The sequence below is a fragment of the Scophthalmus maximus genome, chromosome 6 (assembly GCF_022379125.1).
Source record: "Scophthalmus maximus strain ysfricsl-2021 chromosome 6, ASM2237912v1, whole genome shotgun sequence".
Taxonomy (NCBI): Eukaryota; Metazoa; Chordata; class Actinopteri; order Pleuronectiformes; family Scophthalmidae; genus Scophthalmus; species Scophthalmus maximus.
Genome location: NC_061520.1, coordinates 20,155,445 through 20,177,416, shown reverse-complemented (window position 1 = coordinate 20,177,416; position 21,972 = coordinate 20,155,445). Strand labels below are relative to the sequence as shown.

Below are 21,972 nucleotides of genomic sequence, written 5' to 3'. Positions count from 1 at the left end.
TGACGCCTGACCTAAAGAGTGTTGTTGTGTTCGAGCATTGCATCCATCTCAGTGCTCCACAACCTCTGCAGGGCGAGGATCAGTGGCTTTTGTGGAATAACACAAGGGGGAAGCACATGACACACTGTTATGTCAACATCACATTAGTAGGACATTATACCTGATGGCGTCACCAGGCCCAGGCTTGTCTCTACAAAATGGCAGACAAACCAAAGGAAAATTCTCACCACTGCTTTCGTCAACAGGAAATATTCCAGATGCAACATGCTGTAAATTTCCACCCACAAATAGTCCCAAATAAATTATTTTAGAATGTCTTTTTCTGAGAACCTTTATACTTTTCTTTTTTTTTTGTTCTTTCCAAGACACAGTGTCAAACAACAGCTGGCAGGTCACGCTCTGTTTGGGGCCACATCTAATCATGGCTGACGTCCCTTATTTACAGCAGGGAAGACAAGTATTTTTTTTTTATGATTAGCTCCCGCTAAATGCTGCAGGGGGACCATGTGATAGAAGTAGGGGAAAGGTACCGGCCATGGAATCTAAACATAGGTCAATAATGTTGACCTTTTCCAGTCGAAAAGAACAAAAGTCAGATGGCTGGGTCACAAATATCTTCACTGCGGCTATTCATAGCAGCATGACAAAGCCTCAGAGGCACAAATGCAAAAAAACAAAAGCTCCACAGCAATCATGAAAACTCCTGCTCTACTTTCTAAAGTTTGATTTACAAGCATAGGGACAAAAATGTCTTGCTAAAAAAATGTAACCTGAGTTGAAATTGTGGCCACTATTTACTGCAAGCATTTTACTCAACCTCCATTAACACACACACACACACACACACACGTCCTTTCTCAAGAAAAGTGTCACAAGTCATCCATGTCGCACAACCAACCATTGCTCCATCGCTGCTTACACAGAGCTCTCTGGCCTCACTGACTGGGAGCTGGGCGGCCTGCTTCTCACTGCCCCCTTTTACAGAACACAATTGTTGATCTGCAGCAGTGACATGGAGTAAAATACATCACTTGAAAGCGTGTGTGATGCCAAGTTACTGTTGCTTCAGTGAAAAAACACTCCCTCGGGTCGATCGGTCAGTGTGAAGGCTACGTTTTATTGACAAGACAATTGGCGTCAGACTTTTTAATCCCTGAAAGGAAACAGCAAATGACAGCATGGGTAACATTAGACAGAGTTGTGGTTTCACAGTCTGTCCACTGTTTGTTTGTGTGTGTGTGTGTGTGTGTGTGTGTGTGATCTGTACCCTGATGCATTGACTACAAAGGAGGCCTCGAACATGCAATGTGTTCAAGTGCACAAAATATAATCACTACAAATTTTTGATGATACTTGATGTCTGCAGCCAGGATTTTTAAAAAAGAAATCACATACAAACATAAAAGAATTAAAAACAGCAGGTTTCTATCACAGGCGACATCACGTCTTGATATGACCAATATAAGTTCAAGTTTGACATTGCTGTTGTTCCTATGTAGTCCTTTAATTTCAGAGAACGCGTCCTCCGCCTTCCGTCCCCCAAGAGTCCCGAGCAGCTCTCTAAAACATCCTCTCCCGCACATATCAGAATCTTCTGGCCGTCTTTTCTTCACCATTGAAGAAACTGCTCTGTGTGGTTTTTCCCGTTAATGGCCGAACGTCCGTCCATGTCTCACTGACTTTGGCAGACAGTGGAGCCGCCCTTGGCCCCGTCCGCGGCCTTCTTACGCCGCTTGTTGAGCAGGCGGTTGTTCGAAGTGTCGAGATCCTTAATCTTCACCTGGTCGTAGTCAACACGCATGGTCGCCAAAGCGCTGGTCATCTCTTCCTGTGAGACACAAGACGGAGGCAAAGCGTGTTAGACTGCTGATATTACTACAAACGTATATTGACCAAGCACATCTGTAATGGGCTCATCTGTTGAGTCCTACTCTCAACCAAATGTATGTTTACGCGTTTCGTGCATACATGTTTTGTTTTCTTAACAAGAATTAGATGAGAAGATTGATACCAATGTTTTTAACTGATAAGTAAAGATCAGCCAGCAGCTGATCTTAACTTATCACTTACCACTGATTACCACACACTCTGTTTTTTGTATGGTTCTAAAAAAGCAACAGCAAGATGAAATGAGATATTAGTTAGTGAGTCTTAGACAGGTTGTTAAGAATATTGTGTCTTTGGACCGAACCAGACGAGCTGTTTCCAGTCTTTATGCTAAGCCAACCGACTTCTGGCCTTATGTGTAATGTATATGCTTATGAAACCCTCTTAAACCCACAACTCTCAGCAAGAAAGCAAATAAACCAAAAGTATTCCTTTTAAGGGCTGTTCCATAGAGCACAGTAACTCACTAGCTCATTTGCATTGCAGAGAAACATTAACAAAGGTAGGGCAGAGAAAAACCAGTCCGGGAACAATCTTTGCAAGTTTTAAGAGTGAAAAGGTCAGGTCATCAGTGTCCGAGGAAAAGGAGTAAATAGAGTCAAACCAGACCACGAAAAATGTGCTGAGTCGTCAGGAGACTAGTCTGAGAAAACTGGAGCTGAGCTACAGCCCTGAAATCGTCAACCCTCAAACTCCTCACTCTTTATGTGGATGAGTGGAGGCCACTCGTCAGTCAAGATCTATGCAGGAACAATTGAATGTCTTGGGTTTCTTTTTTGTGCTTTTTGAGAAGTGATTGTTCAGGAGTGCAATCTCAGAAAATTTTGCGCAACATTGCAACAGCAGTTTCCATTGCAGAAGTGAACAGTGGCGCATTGTGCGCATATCATGTTGAAGAAAGTTCCTTTCATAACTTATCGTTACAGATTCGCTTGTTCAGCGGTTGTGAAGGATTGTGCCGTTCTACTCATGGTTTTTGCTCACATTTGCAGCCCCTGGAAAAATGTGGGATTGCCCAACTGAGACATTTTGTACAGTAGCGGAGCGTTAACACCAACCGTGGCTTGATATGAGCAAACAGCACGTTCTTGCTTAGAGGAAAAGAGTTGGGAAGAGTATGTGTGTGTGTGTGTGTGTGTCAAATGTTAAACTGACCATAACTTATAGAACAGACCAGACTGTGACCATTGCTTCCCCCTGGTGGCCACCAGGGAATCATATAGTCATACACAATAAATATCAGTCTTGAGCGATTTAAATTAGTTTCATTCACTCAAATATGTGAAACGTTTCTGTGTTGACAAATTCCCATTGCTGGCTGTCATGTGGTAATTATCAAAACGATTAAAGGGGCATCTGATGATTTCACACGTAAAAATCTCTTTTAGTCATTTAGAGAATGATTGAGCAAAAAAACCAGTCTTTAATGTCTTCTGTGGCTGTGGAGGAGCTTTGTTGAGCCGCCGCTAAATATGACCCCAATGACATTCATAGTGATGTCATAAGGTTTTTTCCCCCGATTTTTTTACAGAAAGAATAACCAACTGGGGGAGTGGAGCTTAAATGATATGGACATTCACAAGGCATGCATGGTCTAATGCCAGATGCTCTTGAGTTGCATTATGGGAAATAATTTTGGAGCTTGCCACATGCTGGAGACTTAAAGTCAGGATTATTTGCCCTTATCCACTTCTTTGGTTTTGATTCTCGCGAGGCCCTAAATCTTGTGTTTTTATGCAAGTGCAGCGCTACATTACCGGTGGACTCCCGTCACAATACCCAAACTACGGCCAAACTAGAGCTTTGATAGCCAAGCAGTGACGTGTTGTAAGTGTCAACGTGTGGTTCAGGGGGGGGCAGTGTTACTCTGCTTCTGACCTTCACATCCTCCCACATCTCTCTGTCTTCAGTCAGGACCCGGGTGGTGTGGAGCGGAGTGGAGGGAACCACCATAGACTTCTGTAACACACACGTGGGTGCAGATGAAGATATATAGGGAAAACAGATCGGCAGACAAGAGGCAGCACAGGAAGTGTACAAGGTGTATCCGTGCTCCACACACAGATACTCACATTGATCCAGGGGTGGTTCATAAACTGAGCGATGGTCATTCTCTCATTAGGGTCCGTCTTCAGTAGCTGGTGGATCAAATCTTTTCCTGGAAGAGTAAAGGCAATGCAAAGAATCAGTACATTATTAGTAGCAGGGCACAGGCACAGTAGTCAAACTGTCCCAGGGCTCAGGGACAAAACGCCCTACTTACACAGCCGATAGGATTATTTGAAAGGGCAAGAGTGAAGAGTGAGTGGAAAAAAAAAAAATTGTGACTGTGTGTGCATGCATTGTTGTTTCCGTTGGTTGGGAGGAGAAGACCAGGTGGCTGCCGTCAATTTGCGACATGTCTGTAAGAGTCTGGGCTCGCTCATTTGCTATAATAATAATAATAACAATAATACATTTTATAGCATATATATATATATATATATATATATATAAAAGTTTATAGAGCACTTTTCATTGCTAAAAGCAATCTCAAAGTGCTAGAGTAGAAACAAGATAAAAGAAGGTTTAAAAAGAAAAAACATCGGTGGAAGAAAAAGAACAAAATTTTAGGGGAATGCTTATTATAGACCTTTCAAGTGTACAACTCCAGAAAGGCAGCAGTAAATATGGCTGGTGAGTCACTATGGACCACTGTTTACCTGACCTATGTTTCAGCCATACGCTGTGTTTACAGAGACTGCACTCAGGTACGGACACAGACAGGTTGAAGAGGCCTCAGCACCAAGATGTAAATCTTCGCTGTTTGAAAGCACATTTCATGACGTGATGGTTTCAGCCAGCTGCAGCTGATCACACACATGAGAACGTCTTTGACCGGGTCGCCCAGTAGACCCGTGGAGTCAGAGTCAGAGCTGCTTGATGGCTCCGTTGGTTTCCTGTTTTTGACTGAGGTGGCGCGAGCATCACACAGACAACGCTGATGCACATACATGCGACAACGATGCCCACACGTCAGTCCAGGCAGCGCCGTTTGCCGTAAACGCTTTCAGGTTACTTTGTAAAAAAAATTCCCTTTGCTGTCAAATATGAAATGGTGGTTAGGATGTCATCATCCTTCTCTTTCATCTGGTTGAACAACTGAAACTAGTACAGTACGAGTATAAAATGATGATCTGACGGCTAAGAAGTATTAAAATCAGTGTGTAGTTGAAGATTGACATTCACTGTTTCTTGAATAGCAGGTCCTGCACTCATCTGACAGCATGAGAGAAAGATGTGTCCTGTGTTGACTGATCAGAGATATTGACACAAAAAATACATTTAGAGATCTTTTTTGAAAACCTTTGTTTTCAAGAATGGAGAGGAAAAAAAAGAAAATTCTATTAGCATGGAAAAGGCCTGTGTGTGGTAGAGCTGCAACAGTTAGCGATTAACAGTTAGCAATTAATTTAGTACTAGATTACTAAATTAATCGCCAACTATTTTGATAATCGATTTATTGGTATCTTTTATGTAAAAAAAGTCAAAATTCTCTGATTTCAGCTCCTTGCAATGTGAATATTCTCTGGTTTCTTTGCTCCTCTACAAATCCTCTAAACACAATCAACATTTTTCACCATTTTAAGACTTTGTATGGACCAAACAACGAATCAACAGACTAATCTATTATGAAAATAATCGTTAGTTGCAGCCCTGATGTGTGGGTTTAAGAGGAGATTCGCACCTTCCTGTGACACCTCCGCCCACTCTGGGTTGGGGAACTCGTACTGGCCCATCCTGATCCTCGTCTTCATCCCCGGGGAAATGGCCTGGCCCGTGTTGGAGTAAAATGGAGGAAAGCCGCACAACCTACAGGCACAAACATGGTGAGGCTGATAGAGCAACTTTAAAACTACACATAAAAAACAAATGTGCTCCCACCCGGCTACAGACAGCACTCACAGGATGTACATGATGACACCCAGAGACCACATGTCGCATGACTTGTCATATTTCTCTGGGCCCAAAACCTCAGGTGCTTATCAAGGGCGACACACATATACAGAAAGAAAGAGAAAGAGAGAGATTAGATTCATACAGCAGAGGAAAAAAATACTCATACATACATAACCAAATCAAAGTATATGCCACTATGCTCCAGGCCTGTCAGGATCCCATATAATGACTTGAAAATATTGCAAAGCAACGTACCCACATAGTACGGTGTGTAACAGGGGGTCTGTAGGGGGTTGTGTAGCGTGGTCTCCTTAGCGAAGCCAAAGTCTGTCAGTTTGAGGACCCCTTTTTTCTCTTTCATGGTGTACAGCAAGTTCTCTGGCTGGAGAGGTAAGGCGTATGGGAAAAAAAGAAACATGTCATTATTTCCTATATTTTGTCAGGACTGAGCCTATTCTTTGTGATTTTGAAGGGTTGATCTTGATTTCTGCGCACCTTGATGTCTCTGTGCGCGATGTTAATGTCATGGAGAAAATGGATGGCTGTGCCAATGTCCCTCATGATCTCGGATGCCTCTGGGAAGAGGAGAGGAAAAATACAATCTCTCAAACCAGAAGCAATTCCGATATCAGCACAGCAGGAGAAGCAAACTTGTTATTCTGCCTCATTTCCTGTCTAACGTTGTTAATGTTATCCGAGGTGGATGTGTGGGGCTTTCTCTTCCTCTCTGACACCTGCTGATGTGAATGAAATCCATCCCTCCATCATTCCTCACCTTTCTCAGTGAAGGCTTGGTCTCCTCTGACCTGGATTCGGCTGAACAGCTCTCCTCCCTCCATACTGGAGACAAAACACAGGGTTTGCTCAATCAGGGCCAGAAAAGATAAGTTGTTTTTTTTATTTTGTATATCTGCACATATCAGCAGGTATAACCATAAGAAACGACATGATATTATTCATGCAGAATTGCAACTAACAACAGGTTTGACAAACAAATATAAGTACTGTTTTCTACATTCACCTAAATCTGTTGACTTTTTTTATTACATCCTAAAACACTGAGGACATTTCACCGTAACCTTGTTTCAGGCAAAGACAAATGTTTAAGTGCAAAGTCAAAGAGGATCAAAGAGGAAAGAAGTTGAAAGTACAGAAATCTACTTATTGAACCGACAGGATTTATGTGAAATGATACAGTAGTTCAATATATCAGTCAAATGGCTACTATTAGTCTCCTCTGCAGTCTCATATCCAGTGATAATATACAATAATAATAATACATAATAATATACATAAATAGAATATTAATATGATAGTTTGTTTTTGAATTCTAAATCACTATTACATATATACATCTAGCTGTTTTGATCACACGTCATACCTGACACCTGTGATCTGATTCTTTCAAAGTTCAAACACCCTCAGCGCTAAAAATGTTAGCTTCAGCACCAGATGTTTGTGCTTCCCACACACACACACACACACACACACACACTCACACACTCACACACACACCCTCTGTTCACTGTGACATATCGATGTGCTTGATTGTGCACAAAGTAAGAATGTACTTTTTGTGGTCTGTGATTAAATAAAGGAACAGATAATGGAGACAGAAATGAGTGTGACTGTGAGCTGAAACAGCAGTGAAAGATTACTGAAAGCACACACACACAAACACATTCACACACAAGGTCACTACATGAAGCACAACACAAACAGTTGCTGTGTCAATGAATTAGTTAGTCACTTTTTGAAATTCCCATGAACAGAGGACAGTGTCATTTCTCTGGTGTCGAACCTCTGGCTCCTCTCTTTCCTCTGAATTATTATGGGTTTCCCCTTTTGCAAGTGGAAAAAAGGAAACATAAATAGTCCAGAGGTCAACTATATGAATGTACATCAAAGTTCACACAAACACACCCACACACACACACACACACACATGCTTGAGTTGATGTCATGCACTCCCTGACCTCAATCATCACATCTAAAAACCTAACCCTAACCTACACCTGATTCTAACCTGAACACTAAAACCAAGTGTTACCTCTTCAATGGAATTTTGAAGTTGTGAGGACGCACACGCACACGCGCACGCGCATAAACACACACACACCGTCTCTGACGCCATATTATTATTATATAATATTAATGTTAGTCGCAGATGGAATCCCATCCCTCTATCAGTGCTGACGTTTTTACTTTGTCAGGTCGTGTCTTGTGACTGACCCTTAGCATGGTTGAATGTTCTGTCCTCAGTGGAACGGATCTTATGTTTGGTGAGTCAAGACGCACGCTAGAATATTGAAAAGCATCTTGAGCATGTTTGTAGTTTCTGCGAGATGGAAGGTTTTATAGGAAATAGTCTCAAAATCTGGAAATATTAAGTCCTGAGTCTTTTCGACCACTCGAAGCACTTTACAGGACAACATTCACATTCACATTCACACACACATTCAAACAGCGCCGCTATTTACTGCGCTTGTTCTGTCATTCATACACTGCCGGCACAGCCATCAGAGGCTATTTAGGGCTGTGTCTTGCCTAAGGACACTTTGGCATGGAGACTGGAGGAAGCAGGGATCGAACCCCCGACCATCTGGTTAGTGGACGACCCACATAAAATCTCTATGAAGTGAGTGTGACTTGACTTCTCTGTTGACATTCATTCAAAAGAGGTTTATCAAAACAGCTTGTTCGACAAATTCACATCTGCCTCATCAATGCCCAGTGGAAAACATTTCTCTGCTTTCCAAGAATCCTCGTTTTCAGTTTTCTGACAACCATTTTTTTTATAATCGTGTTTCAACGTTTTTATTAGACACAGGGGAAAGCGATCCCCTCATTTTATTCGAAAACCTACGCAAAATATTACCAACTGCAGTTATATTTTAAGGAAGTACACGGTTATGAAGGAAAGTATTCAGATGGGCCATGGTGTGTGAACTGACAGGTGGAGTTTGAATCCTACCACTCCATGACGATGAGCAGGCATTTCTTCCCATGATGCATGTTCTCGTACAGGTTGAGGATGCGGACGATGTACGGTCCTCCTGAGACTCGCCAGTGGAGCTCCACTTCTCGTCTGGCTTTGGGGCTGTCGTACAGAATCTGAAGATGCAGAGAGAGAGAGAGAGAGATGAATAAAAAATCTATTTGTCATAACTAGAAAATGTACTTTCAGCATATGATGCTGATGAACTTATGAATTTGAATTGATATTGCTCAATTCTAGACTGCTCCTCTGAAAGTATACATTTTCAGATTTCAGCTTCTTAAATATGAATATTTTCTGGTCTCTTTGCTCCTCTGTGACAGTGAACTAAGTATCTTTGGTTTGAGGACAAAACAAAACATCATCTTGGAGTTTTTGGGAAACACAATAAACTTTATGACATTTTATGGACCAAACGAGAAAATAATCAACGGATTAATCGATTATGAAAATAATCTGTAAGTGGTGTGAGAGCTCGCACAAAGCTCCAGTGCAGTAAGTTGAGGGCAAACACATAGTACTTAAGGCAGCCCTGTCACAAGAAGAGAGTGTTTTTGAAATACGCAGGGGATGCACACATGTTGTCACAGGTGTCTTTTGGGGACATTACATGGACTTTCGTTCATTTCCTGGACACTTACTCAGACCCCTACGACCAACCAACCAAAAGTCAGGTTTTTCTCAAATAAGGACATGGTTTTTGTCCGCAGTTGGACAAGCCGTCCCGAAATGGAAGCCTATGACACAGACGCGCGCACACACACACACAGCAGGTGGCAGACCTTGACACAGCACATGTTTTGAGTCAGCGTGTATTTTTGGATGTGACTGGGATGAAGTGATCTCTTGCTGTCCACAAGGCCAGTGTGCTCACAGACACGGCCTGGACAACATAACAGACTGAGGGACAGACTGACTCATTGATGTATGACAGACTCACACATACACACGCAGACACAATTTATAGAATTTCAGATTCAGTTGTTAGAGTGGAACTGAAAGGCTTTCACGTTTCCTGGAAACTCCAAATATGAGAAGCAACACCTCCTTAAAGTAACAATCTGTTTCAGGTCACTAGTGTCAAAGAGGAAGTGAGGAGTCCAGAGTGCAGCAGGGTGTTGAAAGTAGAAGTTGAAGGTTTCCGGTTACTGTCTCTGCTCTACTACGTGTGTCCTATTATATTCTGCTTGGTTTATGGCTTTATGACTTTGATCAGAGCAGACAGCATGGGAGCTGCTTTCCTTAATTTCCTGCAGTGAAACTGAATTGTCTATAATTAAAGAAGTTTGTGTGGATTAAATACACACATGAAACAAAAAAAGGGGGGACAACGACGACGAACGCTCGACCCTGCTCTAAACCAATCAACCACATCCCAACACTGTGTGACACACACTCACACACACACACACACACACGATATCGCACTTCATCTGCACTCTTGCCAGATTCTACATGCGCTGCTTATAAAGCCCATATCAAAGTGCTCTAGGAAGTTAATCAATAATCAAAATGATAGTAACTCCATAATAACGCAGAGGTGTCATTGCTTTTGTTAACATGACAAAGAATCTACATAACAATTTGAGTTTTTCTTGTTAGCAAGATAGCATTTCTTATTCACATTAAACAGAGGTACAACTGAGGCTGATGGGAAGGTCGTTAGTTTGGCAGTTTTTATAAACCAAATTATTGCAGAAATGAACATTTGAACCTGACAAACGGTTACAGGATCGCTACGGTAACAATTTATTAATTGATATAAATTTAATGGCGATCCACCCCATAGTTGTTGAGATAGTTCTGTAAAAAAACACAAATGTCAAGGACTTGTGGTGGTAATCAACAAATTCAATTCATCAACACACTGTGGTGCACTTAACAGGTGTGATTTATACCGACACGGTGTTCAGCTCTTCTCTTGGCCACAAAGGTCAATGGGGTTAAAACCCCAGATCTGATGGATTCATTCAAGACAAGCACAGAATTGCACAACCACAGCTGAGGCCCGAGAGTCTAGTTTGGACTCACAAGCCTAAACCCCTGACATTGATTAACTTCTTCAACAGCATCGGCAGCCTGGAGCGAGTCCGCTTGGGATCTGAGAGTAGGGTTTTTTCTTGTACAAAATCTCTTCCATGCAGGGTCTGACCGAGCCACTGAGACTTTTTTAATGACATTGTGGTCGCCGTGAGGAAACCCAGATGTTCCATTAGCATACCAGTTGGCGGACCACAAAGGTGAACATACACAAACACACTGAAAGGAAGACTTTGGCATACGAACGGAAGCCTGCACTTCCCACGTCCGCGAAGTTGGAAGGCACTAAAATCACTCGCCAAATAAGTACATGTAGAGGTATTAACAGTCAATGGCGGCACTCTAGACAACTGCCGAGCACCGCCGGGCTCTCCATCTCTCTCAGGGCCCGCCTCTCCTCCCTGGAGTCGGACAAATCCAAGTTAAATGAATCCTGACGACTGCAACTGAATTGCATTAAACGGATGGCTCCCCTCCAGCTCGGCTGCAAAGTGGATTGAACCTATATCCATTTATCACGTTCGGCGCTCAGAGAAAAACACTTAATTAAAAAGCCAGTGGTAAACCCTCCTCCTAATCGAACATTCTGGATTGCTTCCTCGTGCTTTCGATATGCCTTGAGATTCAGGGGAGGCTGTACATGGTGTTAATTTGTGTTCAGGCAGAACATCAGGCACGTTAAAAAAAAGCCGCGCAAATCCTGTTCACACGCAAACCAACACAGGCAGAGAAGGCCAAATTGTCATTTCATGAGTGTTTCCCTTGTCGACTCTGAAACAGTGCAGGCAGCAGAAGAAGGTTCAGAGGGTTTGTGGTATTTCCTCTAAGCTGCAGTCACCATGGCCGACTGTTCGCGTTCCTTTTGAGGATGCTAAAGTTTGTCCAGCACCAGATGAGGTAGTCAGAAGTCACATGACTACACAGAACAGCACTCACGCACATTAAGATGCCAGTTTAGTTTCTGATACAAATGGCTGTGGTGCCATATCATCAGCTCAGTGCTCTCACAATGTCTCACACCTTTTTTGTCTATCTATTATTCATCTTTTTTTCCCTGTGACTTCTAATTGTCTAGTGCTGCAGTTTATCTCTCTCTCATCTTGTTTCCAGCCTCCTGTCCTCTACAATCTACAGCTCTGCTTGTGACACCGCTGCTGCCGGCTTTGGCAGCTCGGCCCCAGATGGATTACTGTAAGCCAGTAAATCTCTCTGTTGCGACTGTCGTCCAGAGGTGACAGGTGACGAGCCTGATGACCCGAGCGCGCGTTTGTGTCTATGTGTGTGTGTGTGTGTGTGTGTGTGTGTGAAGCTGGGCCTGAGTTTCTACTATTTCTAGAATAAGGTGTCATGGACCCATAACTGGCATTTAGCACGTCCACACGAATCTGAGCATGTGAGCGCAGCATACACACAGGGCATGGCAACCTCAGTGTGAGCAGCAGGAAAACACACACACACACACAGGCAAATACATAAACCTGCACATGAGTGTAAACCAGTCCCCGTCTTTCTCCAAATAAACACACACCCAACAGGTGGTTTGAGTGTGTAGATCATGCGGCTGGAGAAACTATTCGACATCACAGGAGGACGGTGAGTCTGTGACGCAAGTCTGACCTCAGCAGAGGTCAAAGGTCTGAAAGTTGGCAACAGTGAGTGTCAAACCACTCACCAACTCTTAGATCCTCAACGGTAAGACTAAACCTGTTTTGATATGGTGATATAGCGAGGTAACAAACGGTGGCAACTGCTCGTGGATTCATAATAAGATTAACACACAGTTTTTACACTTAAAACTGTTTGAATCCAAAGGAACACTAATCATATTTTTTAAAACAAATGCATAGAGCGAATTTATGAGTGAATAGGTTGATTTATGAGTGAATAGGTTGATTTATGAGGGTCTGTCCTCCGCTGCCGTGTGTTTTTACAACAGGTGTTGGGTGTCAGGTGACTTGGGTACCTTCAGTGCGCACTTCTCTCCGGTCTTCTTGTTGAAGCACTCGAGCACTTTGCCATTGATCCCTAAGCCCAGGACCTGGCTGGAGATTTTGTAATCGTCGGTCACCGCGTGGCGCTTGATCTCCAGTTTGCCGCAGGCGGGCATGGGGAAGCGAGAGGACTCGGTGTCAGCGGCGGGGAGATCAGGCCGCTGCGGCCGCTGCCGGGGGTCTTCGTCCGGCGAGTCCGGCTCTGCCTCCGCCCTTGGCGCGCGCGGCGGCGGCTCCTTGCCGTTTCCATTCTGCAGCATGGTGTCACCGGCTCGTCGCGACCGGCCGGTGGCTCGGGAGGGGAGAGCGTGAGTAGTTCACCGAGAGTAACGCGGATGACTCCGGCTGCCCTGCGGTCACTGCTCCGTGGAGCGGCGGGGGCGCTCCGGTGCGTCTCTGGGCCGCCCAGGGCGCGCAAGCCCTTGGAAGGACTCCACACAGTTTACACTATGGTGTAGCTTTTAAAACCAAATGCATTTGTAGACCGCACAACTTCTTAACACTGAACTCGATATGTATTCATATATATATATAAAGTGTTTATTGCGCTGTCAACTTTACCAGTCTTCCCAGATAAAAACCTTAATAATTCCGCACATCGGGATCACACAAAAACTAGATTCCAGTCAGAGAGAGAGACGCGTCTGTTAATGTCCCGTTGGTCCAGAGTCCTTGTGGTTGTGTTCACATGGCCAGTCACTGTCAAATTCGTGTAAGCGCCACCCTCCTTCAGTTGACTCATATCTCTCAAATGGCCCTTAAAGGAGCAGGCCGCGCGCGCGTGTGTGTGTGTGTGTGTGTGGTGGTTCAGTGGTTAGTGTGGAGAGGGAGAGAGTGAGTCCTAAAGACTTACAGTATCCAGTAACTGAATACGTCTTAACAGGTTATTTTCATCAAAGTAATTAATCATAAACGAAACTCTCACATTAAAATATTGCATTGTGCAAAAACAGCGCCTAACACGAACAAAAGAAGACTTTGAGTGATATGAAGAGAGTGCTTAGACAGCAAATGACACAGTGTGTGTATGTTTGTGTTCAGTAGTCCAGTGCACATAAGAGGGCCACTCCCCGTTTGATCCAGTGTCCCTGGGAGCGATCCGAGGGCAGCTCCACTGAGATCACGTAGTTGGTGGAATGGCCCGTGGTGGAGAGTGTCCCTGCAGAAGCACACAGAGCAGTTCAGCGACTCAAAAATGGTATTTCAATTTTTTTTCCTCCCTGCGTTGACGTAAGTGTTTCCCAGCAGTCTGACGTGCTGGTACAAGGTGATGGCCATGTGCCACGAGTGGAAAATACAGAGCTGCACTTTCAGACACTTTGTGAAACAGGACACTAACCGGAGTCTATTTTGGGTGAGTAATAAACCCACCAAGAGGAGATACACATAAACACTAGAGTGAGCACCGAAACACATAATCCCACTGACAGAGCTCATAACCTGAGTAACAGCCCCACAGACATTGATTAATCCATTTCCCTGTCTAATTATTTTCCCTACAGATCTCAAAGACAGCTTGTTAGTTAAGCACAAACTAATCTGCTTGTAATGTAGAATAATCTAATCACACTCAGATACTGTGTGTACTGACCGGCACGTGTCAACGTCTTGTAGATGGGACAGACGTAGACCCCAGAGGTCGGAAATTTGCGGTTGGGTTTTGGGATCAGCCAGATGACGGCCATTTTTGTGTGGAGCTCCTTGGGCCTGGAGTCTGTAAGCTGACCTGCCGTGCCGTCCCAGCGAGCGCCCTCCAAGAATAGACCGCGGATGTAGCAGCCCGCGTTTGGTTTCTCTCTCAACTGCGACTCTGACTTCACCATTACCTGTGGGAGGAAAAAATACAAAAGAGATGGTTGAAGAAACAGGTTCATGGTCGATGGAAACCATTCAAATTTAATAGGAACAAATTACTGAATATATAATTAGATTTATATAGATATTTATCAATCCTTTAAATCTGTAGCTTTTTACTTTAGATATGTAAGTTTGGCTTGTTTCTCTGATGAAGTGGGAATAGTGGCAGTGACACACACAGCTTACTGTCGGACCTTAAAGTCTAAACCAATCGTGTCGATGGAGGCCCTGTTGTGACGGGCGTAATTCTGCAGGGTCCCAGTGAGGAAACCCTGTGGGAAAAAGAAGCCACTAATCCAGAAGACGGGTGGAATGCCGTCATAGATCCAACTCTGCACGAAGCTGATCCTCTGAAGCAGGTCTGACACCCAGGAGGCCAGAGGCTTCAGAGAGGGGTAGGCCTGGGGGGAGGGAAATATACGCAACCAGTCAGAGTTAAGTGTTCTTAGAAAGTGGAACCTAAAGGTATTAGAGCATCATCTGATGTATAAATATATTGAACGTCCACGAGTTATCCCAAACGTGACTGGATTTCAGTTTATTATTTCAGTTCAAGACATATGCATGTTGAGTAAGTGCTTGTGGGTCAGGGTCAGCGGAGCCCCCCTGCCAACAGAACTGCTAAATATAGAGATAAATATATGCAACGGTAACTGTTTAAAAATTGATTTTTTTTAAATCAGAGGAGGATGTGTTCGTATAAGCATCCAGTTTTGTGATGACTTTAGTATCAAGCAATAATTAATGCACGACTTGGTTGTGTGCAGTATGCTGTGCCACGTAATGTTGAACAGAGGCTGTGACATGCCGTTTGACCACTGTCTCCTGTCAGGAGAAGTGATAACTGCCATGTGTCTGTGTGTCTTGCCTTGGCTTTCCACATGTCAGGCACCGTGTTGTTGAACAGGCTGCTGGCCATTAGCTCCAGCTCCGATGACATCACCACCAAACCCTTCAGGGCCTTCACAATATCACCGAGACTCTGAGAGATGACCGACAGCAAACTGTTGTATCTGAAGGACATAAATCACACAAGGACCTGTTACTGACGTGCAAATGATTTACACAGAAATCGTCTCAGATTATAGTCTTTCGTGGATCATAGCCTTCTATTAAACATCTGCAAGAGCACGTGCATCACTTCATTCTGAAAACAAAGTTGTGCAAAGACAAGTACAATTGTAAGACATCGAAAGACCAGAATATCCCAGTTGGGGATCAATAAAGAAGCTATATCTAAGATATGAAGTGATTTTTCAGCCTTTTGTTACAGCCTGAAACGACTGAAATGTGATTTCTAACACTGCTGACAAAACTATTATATTACAAATCTGAATAAAAATCAAAATAAGTAACAGTAAGTACATTTTTAAGGTGGCCACATAGAGTTCATAAAAGAAAAAATCACAATCCGATCCTTAATCAGCCCAAGGACAAGCCTTACACCAAACGTGGCCGAACATCAGATTTGATCAAAAATCCTTTCACAGACTAAACCTGACAAACTGACTCAGAAAAAAAGTAAAGCCACCAAAGACACGAGGGCAACACCACCGCAAAAAAAAAAAAATACTGTAGAAAAAACTTTCATGTTCAGAGATTTCTGTCACAACAAACTTTGCTTTAGACAAGTTGCTAAAAAGCTTCAAGCAGCTCTCACACAAACAAATCACAGTGTGATTACAATAGACATATAGTTATGGTTACTAGCTGTGACTTAAAGTGTAAAATTTCAACCATGGGTGTCAAATAAAGAAAAAAATAATTTTATACTAGTGAAATACTGGTACATGTAAACTGGGCAGAATCACTGATCAATTCTGGCTACTTGACCTGACTTCATGGTGAACTGAACATTTGTCTGATGTTAAACAACTGCAGACTATTGTTCTCCTGCTAGATTAACTTTTTTTGTTGTTGCAAATATTTCAAATAAGTGTACGTGGGATTCACCCAGCAGATCGCATTTTGACATATTGCTGCCACCCTCGAGAAGAGCTGCTGTGTGATCTTATGGTACAGCGTAATGTTACCTGATGACCTCCTGCATGAGCACTGTGTTCATGGACTCTTCATAGAGGACTGGGTACTTCTCCATCACTTCCTGGACATTGAAAGGCTGAGGGATCTTTTCAGCGATGCCACCCACTATGTCCTCCACTATCTACGGTCCAGGGATCACAGATAAAACACAGCAAGTCTCAGCCATAGTTCGGGCATTCAGAAAAAAAGTATTGTAATCAAATCTTTGCACATCTCCACTATATTCTTGACATACTACATTAAATAAAACGAATCAATATCTGAACCTCGTCTGGAGTTTTCCCCCCGGCAGACACAGCTCGCGGCTGCAGGCGAACCACGGCTCCCAGCAGGGCGAAGGTCTCATTCTGGGCAAAACTGATGTTTGCGTTGTCATGGAGACCAAAGATCTCAGGTGTGTCGTTGATGGGCAAACCACGAATGTATGCCAAGTAACCCTAGGGTCAGAATTGCCACGACAACAGGTCACTCGCTGACACCAATTATGTCACTGACTTAGTTTGATACTCAGCAGTTCAGAAGTTGATGTGTTTTATACGTGACAGGTTGCAGCATATCATTTTCGGTCATTCCAGAGATGTTAAAAAAATTGGACCCTGCCTGGACGCAAAACGTACAACATCTGCTCCTGTATAACTGCAGATGTGTATCATATTTTTTAAATTCCTTTTTCGAAACTGACATATACTTACAGTCTCACTTCTCACATTTCCTTGTTTGTGGAAGGCAGCAAGAACAGAGAGAAAGGTATTTGTTACTGGAACACCTCAGAGAACAAACTCAAACAAACTCCTAAAAGTAGGGCCGATGTTTTTGTTACATACAACAATATATGCAGAAGTCATATGGCCTCGTTAAATGTATTAACAGTATACTGGCTCCAATGCTACACTAAGTCAGATGATAGACATTTTAACTGATCACTTGCAATTCAACGTTTTTCGTCTTAATGTTTTTATGTATAAGATATTTGAAGTGTGTCTGTGTGTGTGTTTGTGTGTGTGTGTTTGTTTGTGTATGTGTGTATGATGGCACATGGTGTCCGTGTTGTTGTGTGTGTACTGTAGAGAGGCTATAAAACTTGGTAGAACTGAAAACATGTAACATGCAGATAATAAATATTGCATTGAGTGTTTACGTTTATCAATAAATTATCTTCCTATTATCATATTATGTTGTTTAGTTATCACATATCATCATGAGTCATTAATGACTGCCTCGCGAAGTATCACCTACTGAAGTGACACAGTGAGAAATTACAATATATACATATATAAACATACATATATAACCTTATGCGAATACCAACAGATGCAGGCAAAGGTCAAGTCCAATGCACTACTGATCATGACCTTTTGAAATGCTCTCTAATTTACTGTATCTAACCTTGATATCCAGATTTGTGTCTATCTGCCGGTAGACTCCAGACGAGGAGTAGAGGTAATCGTCCAAAAGAACAGCAGGACAGTAGAAATCCTCCAGCACACTGAGAAGACATCGTCTGTCCCAATCATCTGTCACTCGGCCACCATAATTTATCTCGCCTGCCGTGTATTTTAGCACCTGGACAGGTGGTGGACAAAAGGAGGACAGACAGATCAACACACACACACAAGAAACTTTTAACAGTGAAAAAGCAATGGACATGTGTAACGCCAAACAGGTTATAGGGACTAAGGAGACAGGATCAGACTGATAAAACTGTCAAACAGAGAAAAAGAGAACAAAGATGGCTTTGGAAAACATGTGTTTGATAGGTAGTTTAATACAGACAGAAGCCTTTCCTCCCCCCACCTTGTATGGGACGTCCTGGTACTCATCCAGGAACATTTTGAGCTGGCTGATGCAGATGTTCAGATCTCCGTCTGTGAACTCGTAGGGAATGTTGAAGCCCAAAGGTCCAAACTTCCTTCGCTCCAAAGCAATGCCATGGAACAGACACAGAGACAGGAGCAACGACCTCAAGTTTGTTATCTGCAGAGGAAGGGAGATGAGAAGCGAGGACAGGGATAAGTGCAAATGTACGACACAACAACACTCCACTACGGTAGATGTTCTTGAAAAGCAAAGCTGATGCAAAAACGCAGATTTCCTAATCAAAAGTAATTAATAAGGAGGTTAACATAATGGGTAGGAGGGTGACTAAGGAAGAGACTGACCTTGGTGGAAGAAGTGATAAAATCATCAGTAAGCCTCAGGTAGGTTTTCTGTAGGTTGGCCTTGATGCCCTTCGGAGGCTCAATGGTCATCTTGGAACCATTTTGGAGAATGGACACTGGGAACTTGTTGCTGGGGAGACTTGTGAGCCAAACACGGAAGTCCTTGTGCACCTGTGAAGAGGGTTGGACATGTGGTGTACCCATGAGGAGTAAAGGAGGTCACTGAAACTGTCTAAGTAAGAGGGAAAGCCATAGCTCTGTGGGTTTGGTTAGCTTTGTGTTTCTAGGTTGTCTATGTCCATGCTCTTTTGTGTGTGTGTGTACATATTGTCTGACCTTTGCTGGGTCGATGTTTTCGACGAGTCTCTCCAGTGAAGGCATCCAGCTGGGTGCCAGGTGACAGTTCTGGAAAAAGACCCACTGACCTCTTTCCATGGCAGCACGCATCAAAATCTCAGCCCAGGGGCCCTGGATCACACAAACAGCAGCAGAAGAGAGGGCAGGTGTGAGGACAACAATGAGAAAAACAGTAAGTCTAACAAGACTTTAGACAACATTCACATTTCCTCAAAATCTGACATGACCCAACAGATTGACATGACAGGAGTCTTTCAGTAAGACCTCAGAGCACTAGCCAGGATTCTAACCCACATAATTACATGCAATGTGATAAACACATGTTGATATATTGAACACTATTGAACAGCCACACGGGGAGTAAATTGCTGAGAGAAATGTTTGGTTGGTCACAATGACTCTGTATTTATCTTCAACCATGCACATGAGGTTTTTATGGTTGTTTTGTGAGCCCGATTGCAGTCTCTTGGAATCTAGCATCTGTCAGAGCACTGTGGCACACTGTCCCAGCCTTTGGTCAGAAATAGAGAAAACCATTAGCACTGAGGTGGCCATTATTAACAAGACAAGTGACAATGGCCTGGTACCATAGGAAAGTGATTTATAGTGGCTATCCCTAGGGTCAGAGAAAGTTTACAGAGAGAGAGAGAATGCCTAGGTATCCCACTGGACCTGACCTGGCCCTGGCCCAGAGAGATGGCATTCAATTTCTTGGAGAACTGCATGAAGTCAGCAAATTTGTAGAGGTCGGCGGCGGGATCAGTGCCAGGGGAGAGGACGAAGATGAGGGGAGTAGAGGGGGACGAATCCGGGAAGACCAAGGACAGGTCTGACGTCTGTGGGAACATGGAAAGAGAAGGACTAATAAGCCTTAAAATACCGCTGCCACATATTAGAGAGTAGAGCAAACAACTAGATATAATTTTTTTGCTGAACTTAACATATTCATTCTGCACTCCAAACATTAAAGAGTGTTTGCACTGCTGCAGACCCAGCTAAATCAAACAGAGCGATTATAACCCTGTTCATGTCGCACACACTTTGAAGGCACAGAGATAAAAAATAACTTTGAGTCACTGCATAAATATTGGTTTTAACATGAACATTAAGGCAAATGAGAGGACAGGATCTCTACCTGAGGCTCTATGAAGCGCTGTCCCAACTGAGCTGAGACAAAGTCCTGCAGGCCTTGAATGAGGCAGTCAGACCTCAGACAGCGCAGGATCAAGAGCTTCTGGAATGAGTCCAGCCCTGTGTCCCACTCCTCGGGCAGCGCCTCTCTGTAGGCAAACACACAAGCATCCACACCTTGTTAGACAGGCTGCGACAGCTTCTGCACAATATACACGGAGGGGAAAAGTGTATGCATGTGTTAACAAAGAAGTTAGAAGTGCGTGCCTGTGAGGCTGAATGCTGTCAAAAATCTTCTTGAAGCCCTGCAGATGTTTGGTGAAGCTCCCTGCCAGTTTGCTGAAGTTGTCCAGAGCACTGAGGCTCAGGATGTCCTGCCAGGCGCGCTCCGACAGCCAGCTCACTGCGGGGTTGGACATCTCCTGGACAGGCATCCCCCCAGATAGTAGGTAGCGCCACTCACCCTGACAAATTCATTCAGTGCACCTGGCTTAGCTCAATTTATATTTGTATTGAGTTCCTACAGAAGATTTACAAGACAAGCAAGGTACCACTCCCCTGTTGCTCACCATGTCAATTTTGTTCTTGTTCATCATGATGCGAGTGCACACGAGGAAGGCGAACATGAGTTTGTGCTTCTCAAACAAACTGCGGCACACATTGCTGTACAGGCTGAACGTGAAGAAGTCATTGATGTTGATGATTCTCGCCTTCACGGAGTCTGTCAAGAATGGCAGAAGAAAGATACATTTTTAGGTCTGGTTTCAGTGTCATGAACTAGTTCTCCAGGGTTTCCATCTGCACAGGCAGAATTCTCAGTATACAACCAGAGAAAGAATACTTTAGTGTGTGATTTCTTTGTACCTGCTCTCTCAGAGTTGGCAATGCTCGACAAGAAGATGCGAAGGAACCACTCCAGAGAGTACTGGTACATCGGGTCAACATTGGACAGGTCGGATACGCAGAAGAAGAGGATCTGCGTGCGCACAGCCACCGGCACGTACTCCAGACGGGTGGCGTCAATGTCCTTCTCTGTCTTCTCTGCCACCATCACTTTGGCCTGCAAGTCAAACCAGCTTGTGTCGGTAGATAATCGAACGGTATCTTACGAATTGAAGGAAATGACGCTTGAAGAATAATATACAGTATGAGGTTGTGCAGACCTTGATTTCTCCTGCTTTGATTTTGGAAGCCCCTAACACTTGGATGAGCTCCTCATTGTCCACGGGGTTTCCCTCTGTGGAGCTGAGCCGGAACAGGATCTCATCCTCAATTTCTTTCAGCTCCTGTTTCATCTTGGCGTTGCTAATGATCAGCTGGTTCTTGGCATCCTCCAGGTCTGGACGCTCCTCAGCTACCACCTGGCCCAGCAACTGGTCCTCCAGACCGCTGAATACACACACAAAAGCACTTTACAGTACAGACTGAGAAGGTATGATTTTCCACAACTACCCTCAGTAACATCAATTTGTATTAGCATGAATTACAAATACTAATCCTATAGCATGTGTATGTCTTGTAATATTTCAATTATTAGACCATTTCTATTACGCATATTTTTGGATTGAAT

At 43.6% G+C, this 21,972-nt stretch overlaps 2 protein-coding genes across 4 annotated transcripts in view; both read right to left on the bottom strand.

Annotated features, from left to right (window-relative positions):
• Positions 1–1,097: 1,097 nt before the first annotated feature.
• Positions 1,098–13,843, bottom strand: mapkapk3 (MAPK activated protein kinase 3). The gene is made up of 10 exons (XM_035631344.2): positions 12,828–13,843; positions 8,801–8,940; positions 6,602–6,666; positions 6,322–6,401; positions 6,082–6,208; positions 5,833–5,908; positions 5,615–5,739; positions 3,960–4,045; positions 3,766–3,846; positions 1,098–1,828 (listed from the first exon to the last, which is right to left on the bottom strand). Exons 1-10 carry the CDS (start codon positions 13,113–13,115, stop codon positions 1,673–1,675), a joined length of 1,224 nt encoding a protein of 407 aa, XP_035487237.1. The 5' UTR covers positions 13,116–13,843; the 3' UTR covers positions 1,098–1,672.
• dnah1 (dynein, axonemal, heavy chain 1) overlaps positions 13,370–21,972 on the bottom strand; it is a 31,372-nt gene continuing 22,769 nt past the window's right edge. For all 3 annotated transcript variants that reach the window (XM_035631342.2, XM_035631340.2, XM_035631341.2), the window contains 16 exons: positions 21,566–21,791; positions 21,267–21,462; positions 20,972–21,123; positions 20,670–20,866; positions 20,407–20,551; positions 19,949–20,107; positions 19,251–19,382; positions 18,915–19,085; positions 18,550–18,729; positions 18,142–18,318; positions 17,022–17,192; positions 16,746–16,876; positions 15,581–15,725; positions 14,907–15,113; positions 14,447–14,681; positions 13,370–14,014 (listed from right to left, as the gene is read on the bottom strand). In XM_035631342.2, coding sequence (XP_035487235.1) covers positions 13,893–14,014; positions 14,447–14,681; positions 14,907–15,113; positions 15,581–15,725; positions 16,746–16,876; positions 17,022–17,192; positions 18,142–18,318; positions 18,550–18,729; positions 18,915–19,085; positions 19,251–19,382; positions 19,949–20,107; positions 20,407–20,551; positions 20,670–20,866; positions 20,972–21,123; positions 21,267–21,462; positions 21,566–21,791 — 2,746 coding nt within the window. In that variant the 3' untranslated portion in view covers positions 13,370–13,892. The remainder of the gene's footprint in view (positions 14,015–14,446; positions 14,682–14,906; positions 15,114–15,580; positions 15,726–16,745; positions 16,877–17,021; positions 17,193–18,141; positions 18,319–18,549; positions 18,730–18,914; positions 19,086–19,250; positions 19,383–19,948; positions 20,108–20,406; positions 20,552–20,669; positions 20,867–20,971; positions 21,124–21,266; positions 21,463–21,565; positions 21,792–21,972) is intronic.

What these genes read in the sequence shown, in the direction of transcription:
- mapkapk3 (XM_035631344.2), bottom strand. Translation starts at nt 13,115, where the DNA reads ATGCTGCAGAATGGAAACGGCAAGGAGCCGCCGCCGCGCGCGCCAAGG. An exon ending in GAGAGAAGTGCGCACTGAAG is followed by an intron (nt 8,941 to 12,827) that starts GTACCCAAGTCA and finishes CTGCATCTTCAG; the next exon opens with ATTCTGTACGACAGCCCCAA. An exon ending in GGTGTCATCATGTACATCCT is followed by an intron (nt 5,740 to 5,832) that starts GTGAGTGCTGTC and finishes TTGTGCCTGTAG; the next exon opens with GTTGTGCGGCTTTCCTCCAT.